The sequence below is a fragment of the Sprattus sprattus genome (assembly GCF_963457725.1).
Source record: "Sprattus sprattus genome assembly, chromosome: 9".
NCBI classification, from domain to species: Eukaryota; Metazoa; Chordata; class Actinopteri; order Clupeiformes; family Clupeidae; genus Sprattus; species Sprattus sprattus.
In genome coordinates this window covers 12989621-13003704 of record NC_137928.1, presented here as the reverse complement: position 1 = coordinate 13003704, position 14084 = coordinate 12989621, and the positions used below count along the sequence as shown (strand labels likewise).

The following is a 14084-nucleotide window of genomic DNA, read 5'->3' as shown; positions in this document are numbered from 1 at the left end:
AGTCCCTCACCTCCTACAGGGCTTATCTCTCTCTCTCTCTCTCTCTCTCTCTCTCTCCTGCTGCAGAAGTTGAGCATGATGTTTCCGGTTAGAGTCCTTGGTGCAGGGCCATCTGCTGTCCGTCCTTATGCAGCTGCAATCTCTCCTTCTCCACCTGCAGGCGCTCTTTCTCAATCTGCAGCCTGCCTGACTCGAACTTGAAAAACTGCAGCCTCTCCTTTTCCAGCATGAGGCGCTCTTTCTCCAGCTTCAGCTTCTCTGTCTCCAAATCCATCGCTGGGTGCCAGAAAGGCTTCCTGTCCTTGTCTGCCTCCAGGGTGGAGGAAGTGGGGGCGCTCGAGGAGGAGGACGATGACGAAGAAGAGGTGCTGGGCGTGGCGGCGGAGGTGGAAGAGGGCATGCCTTGTTGGGCGGAGGCGGCCGTCTGGCACATGAGCAGACGCAGACGTTCGCGCTCCACCTGCAGGCGCTCGCGTTCCAGCTGCAGGCGCTCGCGGTCGTTCTCGGCCTGCCGCAGACGCTCCTTCTCCAGCAGGAGGCGCTCTTTCTCCACCGCCAGGCGCTCCGACTCCACCTGCAGGCGGTGCTTCTCCAGGTCCAGCCGCTGCTTCTCTAAGGTGATCAGCAAGCCAGTGGTCTCAGCCCCGCCTAGGCCCATTCCGGCCAAGCCCATGCCCATGCCCATATTGGCCCCGCCCAGGGTGATGCCCACCCCACTCATGCCAACGCCAATGCCCACTCCTAGGCCCAGGTCCCGCCCTCCTGCGCTGACGGAGGAGGCTTTGGAGGAGCTGAGCATGCCAAACTCATCAATGTGGGCAAAGACTTCTGGGACACGTCCCTCACGGTCAATGTCAGGCAAGATGGAGGGAAAGCAGTCGTCATCATCCTCCTCTCCATCCCCATCACCCTCTCCTCCTTCTCCAGTGTCGCCCTCCAGCTGCCAACACAACACGACACAAGCAAGGCCAAGTCACAAGCAGTTCATGTTTACATACACACTTGATTACAAGTAAATAAATATAAATGCATGCAGGATAGGGACAGATCAGATCCAAGTTTACTTCCTCCCTATTTTGTGTGTATATAATATGTATAATATGTATTCAAATAAACACAACAACGATCGCAACAATGAACAAACATTAATTGAAGAACAAAAGCAGTCAGGAAATTTCACGTCTGTGCTGAACTCTGCTCCGGCCACGCGCCCCTTTTCAACGGTTGACACACACACACCTTGCTACAGACACATTTAGTCACATTCATTTGCTCGTCTTCCCAATCGCATTTAAAACGAAAAATGTTAAGTCTTCTGTTCTATTGATGGCTGGCAAACAACAATCTAAGAAGGGCACGTATTATTCACTCATTTTAAGCCATCAATCTACCTCAGGGTGAACAAAAGGAGCTGAAACATAAAAAACGGAATTCACCAAAAGTGAAACGCATTTTTTTGAAACGGAAAACTATTGGCCCTATTCTCCTATTGAACATCTATATTCCCCCTCTGTCTGAAACCCTTTGTTAGAGCTCCTGTGTTTAAGCCCCCAACTCCCGATGAGCTAAGTATGCTCTGAATGCCAGCTCCACAGGCAAAAACATCGTCACTGGTCAATAAGGCAGCTGAGAAAAGTGGTTTCTGCGGGAGAGAGTTACTCCCTCTGGCGTGCACTTCAGGCTTTTGTAACTGTGCAGACCGTTTACATGCCAAAAAAAAGCAATATAACATACCACAGGAAAGGGAAACGCCAGAAAAGCACTTCTGCATTATCACATATACTGTATAATCGCAAAAGTAGTCCCTATTCCATGATGAAGTACCCATAACCACATCATTATATCATGTGCCTACAGAGAGCACAGATACTTCACACAAACAGCTTTACCCTCTTCATCCTCTATTTTGATTTTACTCACATCCTTATCTACAGAGAGCCAAAGAGGACCACACACACCCCTAACCCCGTCTCTTACACTGTATCCATTAGCATCGTCATCCTCCATCTTGACCCCTGAGGGCGTGTGGCTGCTCGGCTCCCCCAGGTCCGACAGGTCCTGCCAGGCGCAGGCCGCATCCTTGGCAAACCCCCCCACATCCAGCGACTGGTCTCCGCCGCTAAGCGAGGCCTCGTTGTCGGGCGACAGGCAGGGCTGCTCGTACTCGTTCTTCAGGCCGGACGCCAGCTCGGCGCGGATCTGCTTCCTCTTCATGAGCGCGCGCCAGTCCAGGTAACGGCGCTTGACCTCGGCGGCGGTGCGCAGCTCGCCCTCGCCCAGTGCGTTGACGCAGTCGGCCACCTCGTCCCAGGCGCGGCGCTTCAGCTCGTTGATGGCCGTGTTCTGCTGCCGTGAGAAGAGCACGTCGCGGCGCTTGTGGATCTCGCGGATCAGCGTCTGCGTTTCCTTCACGCTGTAGTTGCTCTTCCGCTTGCGCTTCAGATGCTTCATCTGCAGGAAGTCCATTGCAGGGGTCAGACAGGACATTCAGAGCAGGTGGGAGGAGAAAAAAGATGGGCCAGAATGGACTGGTAGAGAGAGAGAGAGAGAGAGAGAGAGGGAGAGGGAGAGAGAGAGAGAGATGAGACTCTTGAATGCTACAGGTAGTAAAGAGAGAGAGTGAGAGAGAGAGAGGGGAGGGGGGAGAGAGAGCGGGAGAGGGAGGGAGAGACCGAGTGAGGGGGAGACAGAAGTACCAATTAAGGAACCAAAAGAGATGTTTGGTAAAGGTCCTGCTACTGGGCACGGAGAGATGAGGGGGTCAGACAATGCTCCTGTCAGTTGGCTACTTCTGAGTGAGATGTATGTTAAGGCTGGAGTGGTACAGTGGCTTTGCAGGGCCCATGAGCGGATGCTGTGGGTGCCTGCCTGCACTGTCCCTGAAGGAGATTTGAAGACAAGACACAAAAGTATACACGATTAGACAGGAAAACACAAACAAAACTAACAACGCATCATTAAGCGTCTCCTTCAGTGGATTAGCAGCATGCACTGTTTACAGTCCCGCCCAAACACAGCGCATCTTGACTATCACAACCCTGGGGAGTTCCTGACTGGAGGGATCTGGAGTGATGAGGATTATGGTGACATTTAGGCAGGTGTTGAGTGACGGTCTACAATCTACCACAAGCATCTGTGTAGAATCACCACAGGAGTCAGAGAATGAGTGATTATTATAACTGCAAGTGATTATGTGCCTTATTCACCACGGACTTGAGAACTTAGAGAACTGTGGGGCATCCAACTACAGCCTAGTGGTTCCTAGAATAATTACACAATATACTGTATATCCTGAAATGTTTTCTTTACAAAAATGCAACTATTCAAATTCAAATAATTGTTTAAGTAATACATGCAGCTTTTTCCTATGCATTCACTCCTCTAAGGTTTCACTCAACTAAACATCTGTTGCTTTGCGTAAGCATGTTGTTACAAATGAAATATCAGAGATACCGTCCTTGCCTAAGAAATGTCAGGTTGGTTAAAGAAAATAGTGTTGGTGAAGACAAGAGCTATGGGAAAGGGAAATAAGGATAGGACTTATTTGTCAATATGTGCAAGACACAAAAATATACTGGCCTGTAAAGTTAGGCTGACTTGCTGTGTGAAAGGTTAGGAATTTTGTTTTGCTAATAATGCTACATAGCTACAGAATTAAACAAAAAAATGTTGTTTGCATGTGGCATACAAAAAATGTAAGGAGTTTAAAGATCCAGTCCGTGATTCAGTTTCATGAAAGGTTGTTGATATTTGAGTTCAACAACTAATCTAATTGCATCCTTCTCTTCTGTACTCTTGAAGCACAGTGTTGATTGCCTGGGACTGTTAATGGCTTGTTCCGACCCACTATGTTTGTTTCCCATTTACAGAGCCAGGGCTATGCACAAACCCCAGAGTTTTTCTGAGCACCAAACACTGAACAGCCAGCTAGAGGAGCGTGTCCTGCAATTCACTGAATTTGACAAAAGGTGTATGGAATTAGAATCACAGACTGTATCTTTAACATAGCCTTGTTGGCTGTACCATGAGAGTTGTGTCGATTACATGTTATGTATGCGTGTATATGTTTATGTGTACAATGTTATACACATCCTTTTTTTGGCTGATTGCAGAATAAGAGGTGTTAAGGTGTTCTAATAGATGAAATGAGTGAGTGTAAAAAATAAATACAATACAAATGGCTGAAATGAGAACAATGACATTATTTTAATAGTGTTGTGTCCCTCATAGAATTAGTTATTGCAATCTGAAGCAGAATTTAAAACCTAAAAATGGACTGTGTGATGGTAAAACGAAAAAGGAGCCTAAATATTGTGAAAAGTAGGACGGGGAGAAATAACAGAATGATTTTCTGGATGTTTATATCTTTCCCTATGACAATGTTATCGCTATTACATTAATTGAATAACAAATCATATTTGTAAAATCAACTGAGCTGAATGTCCTCCGAATATCCTGAATGAATCTAACTTTAGCACAGTTGCTGAGATGTCACCCTCCAAAACATAGCCGTTCAAATGAAATGGCTGGTCTACACGTTTAATGTGTGTACCGATGCACTAGCTCATCCACAACTCTTCTAATCGACTCTTCGGTTGCAATAGGCTGATAAACTAAAGTACTGGAGTATTTACCCACAGAGCAATGTCCTTCTTATTCTATTTTTGCTTTGATTTGGATAATCGAGTAACCAGCTAATCAGCTAGCGATAGTAGGAACGTAAGTCGCTAGGAATACTACGAATCTGACGTGAGCAACATCTGGCGAGTTAGCGGCTGCGCCATTTTTTCGCGAAGCTCATGGCCATTTAACAACAAATTGCATACACATAAATGCATGAATAACGCAGGCATTTCGACAAAACTTACCGAGGTGGCGGGGTAGGAATATGTCAAAAGCTCATTCTTATCAAATCAATGGCAAAACAAATCGGAACCAGACCCTGGGGCATGAACCATAAACATTGTTGCGATTGGTCCGTTTTGTGTCACTCCCACTTTAGCGTAACCCGTCTTATCAACTTCTTCCGGATATGTGCAGTGTGTGAAGCAGTCACAGGCGACACATTAAGTCAAGAATGTTGTTGTAGTATGACTTAAGTGCATTTTGAAATGAGGCCGAATCTATTCTGAGCTATATTTTACATTTTTCTGACGTATTTGATTAAGGGCTGCCACATTGAGACTCCCACAGCAGTATTGCCATTGACTGGGATATTTCTTGATAGGCTACTGTTTACATACCAACTGTTAGTAGTATGGAGGGTGTACGTTGGGCGTTTCGTTGTGGGTCGTGGTCCCCGACTCGTGCCGAGTGGTTGCTTGCGGCTCGGTGCGTGCAGCGTGAGGAGAAGGAGCGGATTGGACAGTTTGTGTTTGCCAAAGATGCCAAGTCAGCCATGGTATGGTACCTTCCGAACACCATTTTAAACACGATTTCCTCAGCACTTAAAGACAGAATGATCACTGTCACTTTGTTCTGTCCTGATAGCCCAATTCCCCTTGACTTGGTTATTTTCATGAATATCACAAATTAATGCATGTCTGTCTGCTGTGTGTTTTTCGTTGTATGTATGTTAGGCTGGGAGACTTCTCATACGTAAACTCGTGTCTGAGAAGACGGGGATAGTCTGGGATCAAATCCAGTTGGAGAGGACTGCCAGAGGGAAGCCAATTGTGGCCAACCCCATAGCTGATGCTGGACAGCCGAGGTGGAGCTTCAACGTGTCTCATCAGGGAGACTATGCTGTGTTGGCTGCAGATTCTGGCCTGCATGTTGGAGCAGATGTAATGAAGACCACCGCACCAGGTAGAGCAGGGGTGTCAAACTCAAATACACTGAGGGCCAAAATTAAAAACTGCGTCCAAGTCGAGGGCCGGACATATTCAGCAAATGTATTGAAAATATATACTGTATATATTATATTTTTCGTATGTAAACATGATCTTAAGTTTAGCATAGGCCTATTGAATCTGGTAAGCAGACTAAAGCTAGGCCTATTAGGTATTGCCTTAAACACAGAGATCAAATTTCAAAATAAAATAAACATCAGTGGCATTCATTTCTTATGCCTCTCTTTTCTGCACATTGCAGGAGCTCCATGTGTGGTCAGTCCCACAAGTTTGTCCCAAGGCAGCCCCATTTAATTTACACATTCGGATACCTCTTCAAAGGTATAGGCTATTTCCCCATAGTTGTGCCATGCATTGATTTAATTACCAAAAGTTAATTTATAACGCACAGAGTCAATTCCTCAAGTCCACCTTTCGTTTGGCCATATTTGGGGTGGAGAGAGACAGGCCTCAAGCTAAACTCTGACTTCAGGTGATGAGGCGGCAGACAGTGGGGCAAGGGCTCGCCCTTGCGGGCCTAAATTGATGTAGGCTACTAACGTGGTGGCAGTGCATTGTGGGACTTGTAGTATTAGTGGTGCGTGTGCCATACCGGCGGCCGCGGCAGGCCAGCTCTGATAGACATTACATATTATCTGCCATTACATATTATCTAAAACTACACAGTGGCCCATTCAAATCAATGGAACTTTTTGCAACATTCTGAGGAGGTGGCAGGCCGGGTCTGGCCTGTGGGCCTTGAGTTTGACACATGTGAGGTAGAGAGCGACTACTGCATAGTCTTCTTTAGCGGTGATGTTGGTCTGACAGATGTTGGATGCTATGACCAAGAATGAGTGCATATTTGGATGTCTGGATTGAATTTAAAACAGATCCTGCTTTGGGGTTTTAGCAGTCAGTGCAAACGGGCACATTGTACAGTAGGACGCAGAGGGTTATAATGCCATTGAGTGAAGAGCCTCTCAACAGACATGGAAAAATGCTTTATGTGTTCTCAAGAATCTGGTGTGATGTAGAGGCCTGAAAAAAAAAAAACATATCAGATTCTATGGCATTGTTTTGAAGCATTTCAGATATGAGGAATGGAGTTCCGGGTTTGGGTCCTGATCAAGGTCCGTTTGACTCTCAGAGAGCAAACTAGCCCTTTCTACCTACGGTGTCTTAAGCTTTTCCAGGCTCTATTTCAACCTCTTTCACACTAAATCCTATTTGCTTCAACTCGAGCTGTCAGAACTTTAATCTGTTCTCCCAACCCTGTCATAATGTCAGTGGCTCTCTTTCAAATCCCTCCTCACAATCACAAAATCCCCTCCGTTTCAAAGGCTTGGGGAAACTGTATGCCTGTGGGTATGGCGTGTGCAGTTTCTCTGGAAAAGGAAGACCTATACCTCTGGTTTCTTTATCTGTTGAACAATTCAGCTGTCACAGTTTTTGCAGGGTTTTTCTTGTGGCTTTGTGACCCTTTCTGGCACCTTTTGGATGCCACTCTCTTCTTGGAATGGCACTCGAATCAGGAGAAGAAAATGTAATACAAACTTTGGCCACTTGGTGTCTCTGTTGCACAACAGTTCTCCATCTTTACCCCCCTTCAAAATTGCATTCATTTTGCATTCACATTTGGTGGATGATTTTATTCAGACAAGTTGCAGTCTGGCAGGCTGTACATTTCATCATTATGTATGTTCCTGGGAATCCGGTGTTAGAGCCTTGCCTTATCATGTAAGCTGCAGGAGCACGTGCAGTAGATTCTGCACGTGGCTGTATCTCTGTAGCCAAGGCTGACTCCTTGGAGAAAAAGAGCACATGTTTGCAATGTGTTCATTTCATTGAAAGCGCCTGTCAGCACAGTAATGCACACCTTGTATGAATGATTTCAGTGCCTACCTGAGAAAGAAATGGCATACTGGAATTGTTGGTGGCATTTCAACACTAGTTCAGTGCCATATTTGCCTGCACATTTCAACACTAGTTTCGGTGCCATATTTGCCTGCACTCAACTCCTGACAGCTATGTAGCACTTTTGTCTGTTGAGAACTAAAATGTGCTTAAAAAAATTGCTTTTTTTGCTAGCTGTTTTCCTGTGGCGTACTCTTTCTCACTTGTTACTCACTTCAAATAAAATCGTTGGCCAATATAATACATACAAATGTGTAAATGTACTAAAAATGTACTAAATGTCAACACAATAATTCAGTTTTTAATTTTTTAATTCAATAATTCTTATCCACTTACCCATTCTTTCCATTTGTGTTTTCACATGCACGCATCTCAGGCACCGGATCAATCCCAGAATTTTTCCGGCTCATGACGCGGCAGTTTACGGAGCACGAGTGGAAGACTATCAGGGCCAGGGGGGCGGAATGGGAGCAGCTCCACATGTTCTACCGACACTGGGTAACCATGGCAACCTCACGGCATTGCAACTGATTCATCTCCCACTCACCTCCTCACGAGGGGGTCCAGACCAACCCTCCACTCCAATCAGTCTGTCTTAGGGCCGAGGCCAGATTGGACCAAATTTGCCCTTCTTCCCCATATCGGGAACCTTTTTGTTGTGGTAGTACTCGCAGACTAAATAAATCTCCGGTCCCCTAGCCTAGACCTATCCATGAGACCACATACAACAATAGATCTGTACAGTGCTGTTAATTAGTTTTATAATTTCGTGCCCAAAGTAAGTAAGACATAATAGTGTTCTCGTTCCCAAAGTCAGTTTTCCACGGTAGTCTCTGGTAAGAAATGCACACATAAATGACACATTATTCTGTCATTGGGTCTACCTCTAGTTTAGGGTAATAGTCCGTGTCCTCTCTGTGTGTCCAGTCTCTGAAGGAGAGCTTCATCAAAGCCATCGGGACAGGCCTGGGCTTCGACCTGCAGCGTGTGGAGTTCCACATATCACCCGTGCAGATCCTGGAGGGACAGGTGCAGACGGAGACCAGAATGCACCTGGATGGGGAGGAAGAGGAGGACTGGACATTTGAGGTAAGTAGTATGATGCATTAGATTTGGAGTGTGGACATTGCTGTAGGAGGCATCTGTATGCCATGCTTACCTGACCTGGGGACTGGGCTCGTCCAGTGCAGCCCAGTCATTCTGACAACTGTACTTTTTGACCCATCTTGTTGTGACACATTGTGTATACTGAAAAAGTGAACCCTGAAGCCATTCTCTATGGAACTATACAGAACAAAGACATGAACACAACATGTTGCCGTGACGCTCGTACTCTTAGTACTGTGCACTCCTTGTGTTGTGAAGGTTTTGTGAGTGTATTGTCTTTCGTGTCGAAGTGTATAATTGGTAAATGTGCTGTATGTTCTCGATGACACTAAGAGAGATTGATAGCGGCTTTTGAGGAGATCGCTCTCCTTCTGTATATTGCCTCTGCTCTGTCACATTTTTGCGTTACGGAAATTCACAGCCTCACCCAGCGCTTTAATGTCACAGCCTCGACCATACTGCAGCACTGGTTCTCAAAGGATGCTGTTTTATTTCTGACCAGAAGGTGGCGCCCATGTCTAACTTTGGATTGGCACTACATTCTCTAATCGGAGCATTCAGTTTATATTACCTGATGTACTTCATCAGCTCAAAATCTCTCTCTCTCTCTCTCTCTCTCTCTCTCTCTCTCTCTCTCTATCTCACACACACACACACACACATACACACACACACACAGTCCCTCACTTTCACACAGGTTGTGGGTTGTGAAGCTGAAAAAACAGAGAGAAAATTACGCTTCCATCTCCATTTTCACTTTATTCTCCCCAGGAGAGTCACCTTGAAAACCTCTGGCAAGGTACCTTAATATGCATCTGAAAGGAGAGGAGCTCGGTGGAGCGTGCAGGATGCTGCACACCCCCCCACGGCTGGAGAGCTACTAGCGTTTAGATGAGAAGAATAGACACTTTAACTGTTCTTCAGGGCCCTGGTGCACAACAATCACAGAGAGTATACAACCACTAACGACACGACAGGAGAGGAGAGGAGAGGTGTATGAGGCAGTCAGCCTTGATGACAAACCAGCATTGATACACACACTCGCAAACACACACATACACACACACACACACACACTCACAGACACAAACACACACACACACACACTCACAGACACACACTCACACACATTCACACACACACACACTCACAGACACAAACACACACACACACACACACACACTCACACACTCACACACTCACACACTCTCACAAACACATACACAGACACACACAAACACACTCTCTCTCACTCACACACACACACACACACACAGACACCAACTCTCTCTCACTCACACACACACACACACAGACACACACAAACACACTCTCTCTCACTCACACACACACACACACACAGACACCAACTCTCTGTCACACACACACACACACACACAAACACACACACCCCCCGCTGCATGATCACTGACACAACACAGTGACACAGCAGCGCCACTCCAAAGAGATCAAGGACAAAGATCAAGTGAGTTGACAGAGGCCTTTCATGAAACAACAGGAGTGTTTACTCTGATCATCAGATGGGTGACACACGAGGAGGCAGACACATGAATAAAGCATTGCGTAAGGTTCTCTCCCTCTTTCTCCTCTTGCTCCCCTCATTCACTTTTTCTCTCATTCTCTCGCGTTTTATTCTCCGTCTCCTGATGCCTCCTCTCTCAGCCGGTTTGCACACACAAAAAGAACCTTGCCACACCTGATCCCCATATTATTGTCTGTTACTCTCAACATCTAGATCAGTGATTTGGGCCTCGTCGTCAGAGAGAGAGCGAGGGTGTGTTCTCCTCCACATCAGCTCAGGCCATTTCCATCAGAAGGGCCCCGCAAGGCGCTCTTATCAGGGGGCCAGAGGTCTCGGGTTTTCTGCGTCTCCTCTCCCTCCTTGCAGGAAGTGAGGTGTCAGAGTGGCACATCGATGTGTGTTGTGTCCCCCATCCCCCCCCCCCCCCTTCCCAATTTCATCTGTCGCCAGCGCCTGTTGTGGTGAGCCACACAAATGCGTCACGGCTCACCCCGGCTGCCTGACCTCCTCAGAGCCCTGGCGTTAAGGAAATGGATCCGCTCGCCAGCACAGCCAGCCCCGCATGGAAACGCTTCTATTAGCGCCTTCTGCAGCCCTGCAACAGATGCTCTCATTACACCCACTCTCCAGGGTTGCGTTCGCTCTCCAACCGGCACCTGTCGAGGCGAAACCCCCCCCCACCCCCTCACCCCCTGACCTTGTGTGTTTCGACCAGTGTAAGGTTCAACAAAGACATCTGTGTGGTGTGTGGTGTGTGTGTGTGTGTGTGTGTGTTTGTGTGTGTGTGTGTGTGTGTGTGTGTGTTTGCCTGCGTTGTGTGTGTGTGTGTGTGTGTGTGTGTGTGGTGTGAGTGGGTCAGAGTGTGCTGGAGAGGGTGCAGTAGTGAGCCATCAGGAGCAGGAGGGAAGGTCTGCTTTGAGGCTCTCCAAGTAATTGCAGGCTTAGCTTAATAACAGTGTGAGGCCACCAGCGCCATGGCCAGGGATAATGGAGACGCGGCCGAGGAAGATGAGGAGGCCACTAGCATGAACTATGTCACATTGAGAGCCCGCGATAGTACAGAGAGGAGGGGTCACCTGTGCTGTCAACAACGATAAGGGATGCTGCGTGACGCCTCTGCATGTGTGTTGTTGCTACCTACAGAGGGAGGCTGTAATCAGCAGTGGTACAGGTTGCTGCCTCCCTGAGCTATTCGACGTTGGCCAGAAAAACACCTGGATTTGCATACAAATAAACAAGCAAAATAGCAAGGATTTCCTGCTGGTGATCGTGGTCATGCATTATGCAAGGCTAATTCAGATCCAGTCTCTTTCATTCATGTATTGTCCTTAACTGTGAGCATCATCTCCAGGTACTTTACAGAGCCTGAGGCCTAGGCCCCCTTGAGCAAGCACATGGTGACAGTGACGAGGAAGGCGGAAACAGTTTGACAGGAAGAATCCTTGAGCTGAACTCTGCTCCAGATGGGAGGCCCATCTGCCTGAGGCCAGCCCAGGATAGAACCCAAGACGCTGCGCTCATCCAGTGAGCGTCGTCTGGCACTGCCGCCTGTGCAAGCACGGCAATCCAGACTATTCTCAGTTGTAGTTCCACGTTGGTGGAACAACCTGCCTAGCACTACCAGAGCAGGGGCGTCCCTCTCTACCTTCAAGAAGCTCTTGAAGACCAAACTCTTCAGAGAGCACCTCCCTTCCTAACTGGCACCTTGGCTTAACTTGCACTTAAGCAGTGACAGTCCCACACTTCTTTTTCTTTCTAAAAGCAGTATTTATTGTTACACCAGGTTTTATTGCTCTTAGCTTGACTGTTCTCTCCCTTGTACGTCGCTTTGGACAAAAGAGTCTGCTAAATGACTAAATGTAAAATGTAAATGTAAATATAAATATAACCCCACTCCCGTAGTCTCAGTCATACTCTTACTCCAGGAGAAGCTAGTCCCCCCACCCCTCGGCGCTGGGAGGATGTAGAGCTGGATCTGTAAGGCCACTGAGCACCCGTGGACCCCAGATGCACTTCTCCTCACGTACGCTCCACACTTCAAAGTGACGCTATGGAGAGGGGCGCAGTGACTGGGTTCCATTGATCTTCTGGACAAGCTAATTTTTCCCCATGGACTCTCTTTGGAGACCCCTGCCAGGAATGTTTTGGGAGCTGTTATTGAGTGTACTCTTTCACACACACTCTCTCTCTCACCTTTATCCAGAGGCCACGCTGCCTCTCTCTACATGCGTAAGTGTCTTCCCAGCACGTGCAGCAGATGTGTGTGTTTGTTGCCGAAGCCGTCTGCATCTGGGCGGGATGGAAATAGGCTCTCAGTAATGGGCCCAGCGTCTGCACAGAGGCGCTCAGAGGCATGGAGTCGGTGGCAGATAATAGCAGAGGTGGGGTGCGATGAGTTAAGTGGGGTGCAGGGAATGAGAGCCACGGTGTTTGTGTAATTGATTTAGTGGCAGGGGAGTGAAAAGGAGAGGAGAGGAGGGGAGAGGAGAGGAGACGCGGAGGCTGGAAGAGGAAAGGGAGGAAGGGAGTGAATGATTCCGTGATGACGACTCAATCTGAGGCAAGAACAAGAAATGTTTCCACGTGTCTGTTCCCAGAAGTTATGTTCTGTTTGAAAGTGTTGCAAAATCCATCACTTGTACGCTGCATTTTTTTTGGCAGCTTGCCAGCCTGTTGTGTCGTTGAATGGGTAGTGGATTGGTAATGTCTTGTGTTGTGGTAGTCGTCTGAGGCTGTCTAATGTGCCGTTGCAGGAGTGCCTGCTGGACCAGCACCATCATGTAGCGGTGGCCCTGGGTCGCAGAGGAGCGGCGGGCGAAAGGGTGAGTCATTAAAGATGGATGAGGAGAGACAGCTTCACACACCCCAACTCAGAGCCAGCGCCATTGTGTACAAACACTCAGAGTACAAAAATAAAGGCCCTGTTTATCCTCCTCACCTGCTCTTTCTTTTCTCCCACTCTCTCTCTCACTCTCTCTCTCTCTCTCTTTCCAAGCATTTCTCTCTGTTCTCTCTATTGGTCAATTCTGGTCATTTATTTCACCCACATGCTGTTATGCTCTCTCTTCATCTCTCTGTGTCTCTCTTTCTCTCTCTCTCTCTCTCTCTCTCTCTCTCTCTCTCTCTCTGAACAGGAGCACCAGCAGCCTCGCCTCCTTGCCTCCGTGCCTCTTAAGTTCACCGTGTTGAGCTTCAGTGAGCTGGTCTCTGGGGCCCTGCCTCTCTCTGAAGAGGACCCGGCCTACTGGGAGAGCTTTAAGAAGAAACAGGAAGCGCCCGTACGCCAAAGGGACCAGCCCTGACAACTCTCCCCTGGGGGCCAGGTTTGCTACAAAAGACCCAGGAGGAGAGAGGTAGCAACTGGCTGGTTAATTGAAGGCCATTGCCTTCCCTCCTTCTCTTGTGGCCTTTTGCGTTCAGTGAAAGTAGGACACGTTCTCCAGCTGCTGTGGTGAGGGGGTGCAGCTGGAAGTTCCATGCCCCTACAGGAGCCCAGAGTGACCAAAAAGGACCGTCTCAGATGACTCTTTCCTAGTTTCTGAACTTAAAGGAAGACATTCAGTTCTCAACTGTTGATGTGTTTTGTAGACTCTTGGGGGTAAATGCCAGTGTAGCCGCAAAAACCCACTTTCTGTGCCGATTTTGACCCCTTTTCCTGAACAGGGCACCCTAATGGTTCTGAATGA

At 47.7% G+C, this 14084-nt stretch overlaps 2 protein-coding genes across 2 annotated transcripts; one reads left to right on the top strand and one right to left on the bottom strand.

Annotated features, from left to right (window-relative positions):
- Positions 1 to 2487, bottom strand: msantd4 (Myb/SANT-like DNA-binding domain containing 4 with coiled-coils; the record flags this gene model as incomplete). The annotated part of the gene is made up of 2 exons (XM_080844229.1): positions 1 to 940; positions 1978 to 2487. The coding sequence occupies 2 exons, from the start codon at positions 2485 to 2487 to the stop codon at positions 89 to 91; spliced, it is 1362 nt and encodes a 453-aa protein (XP_080700355.1). The 3' UTR covers positions 1 to 88.
- Positions 2488 to 5214: 2727 nt separating this feature from the next.
- Positions 5215 to 13752, top strand: aasdhppt (aminoadipate-semialdehyde dehydrogenase-phosphopantetheinyl transferase). The gene is made up of 6 exons (XM_080845300.1): positions 5215 to 5401; positions 5580 to 5808; positions 8125 to 8246; positions 8676 to 8837; positions 13152 to 13220; positions 13533 to 13752. Exons 1-6 carry the CDS (start codon positions 5258 to 5260, stop codon positions 13698 to 13700), a joined length of 894 nt encoding a protein of 297 aa, XP_080701426.1. The 5' UTR covers positions 5215 to 5257; the 3' UTR covers positions 13701 to 13752.
- Positions 13753 to 14084: the final 332 nt, after the last annotated feature.

Coding starts and splice junctions, on each gene's coding strand:
- aasdhppt (XM_080845300.1), top strand. CDS start 5,258: ATGGAGGGTGTACGTTGGGCGTTTCGTTGTGGGTCGTGGTCCCCGACT. Junction 8,247..8,675: donor ACATGTTCTACCGACACTGG/GTAACCATGGCA, acceptor CTGTGTGTCCAG/TCTCTGAAGGAGAGCTTCAT. Junction 13,221..13,532: donor GAGGAGCGGCGGGCGAAAGG/GTGAGTCATTAA, acceptor CTCTCTGAACAG/GAGCACCAGCAGCCTCGCCT.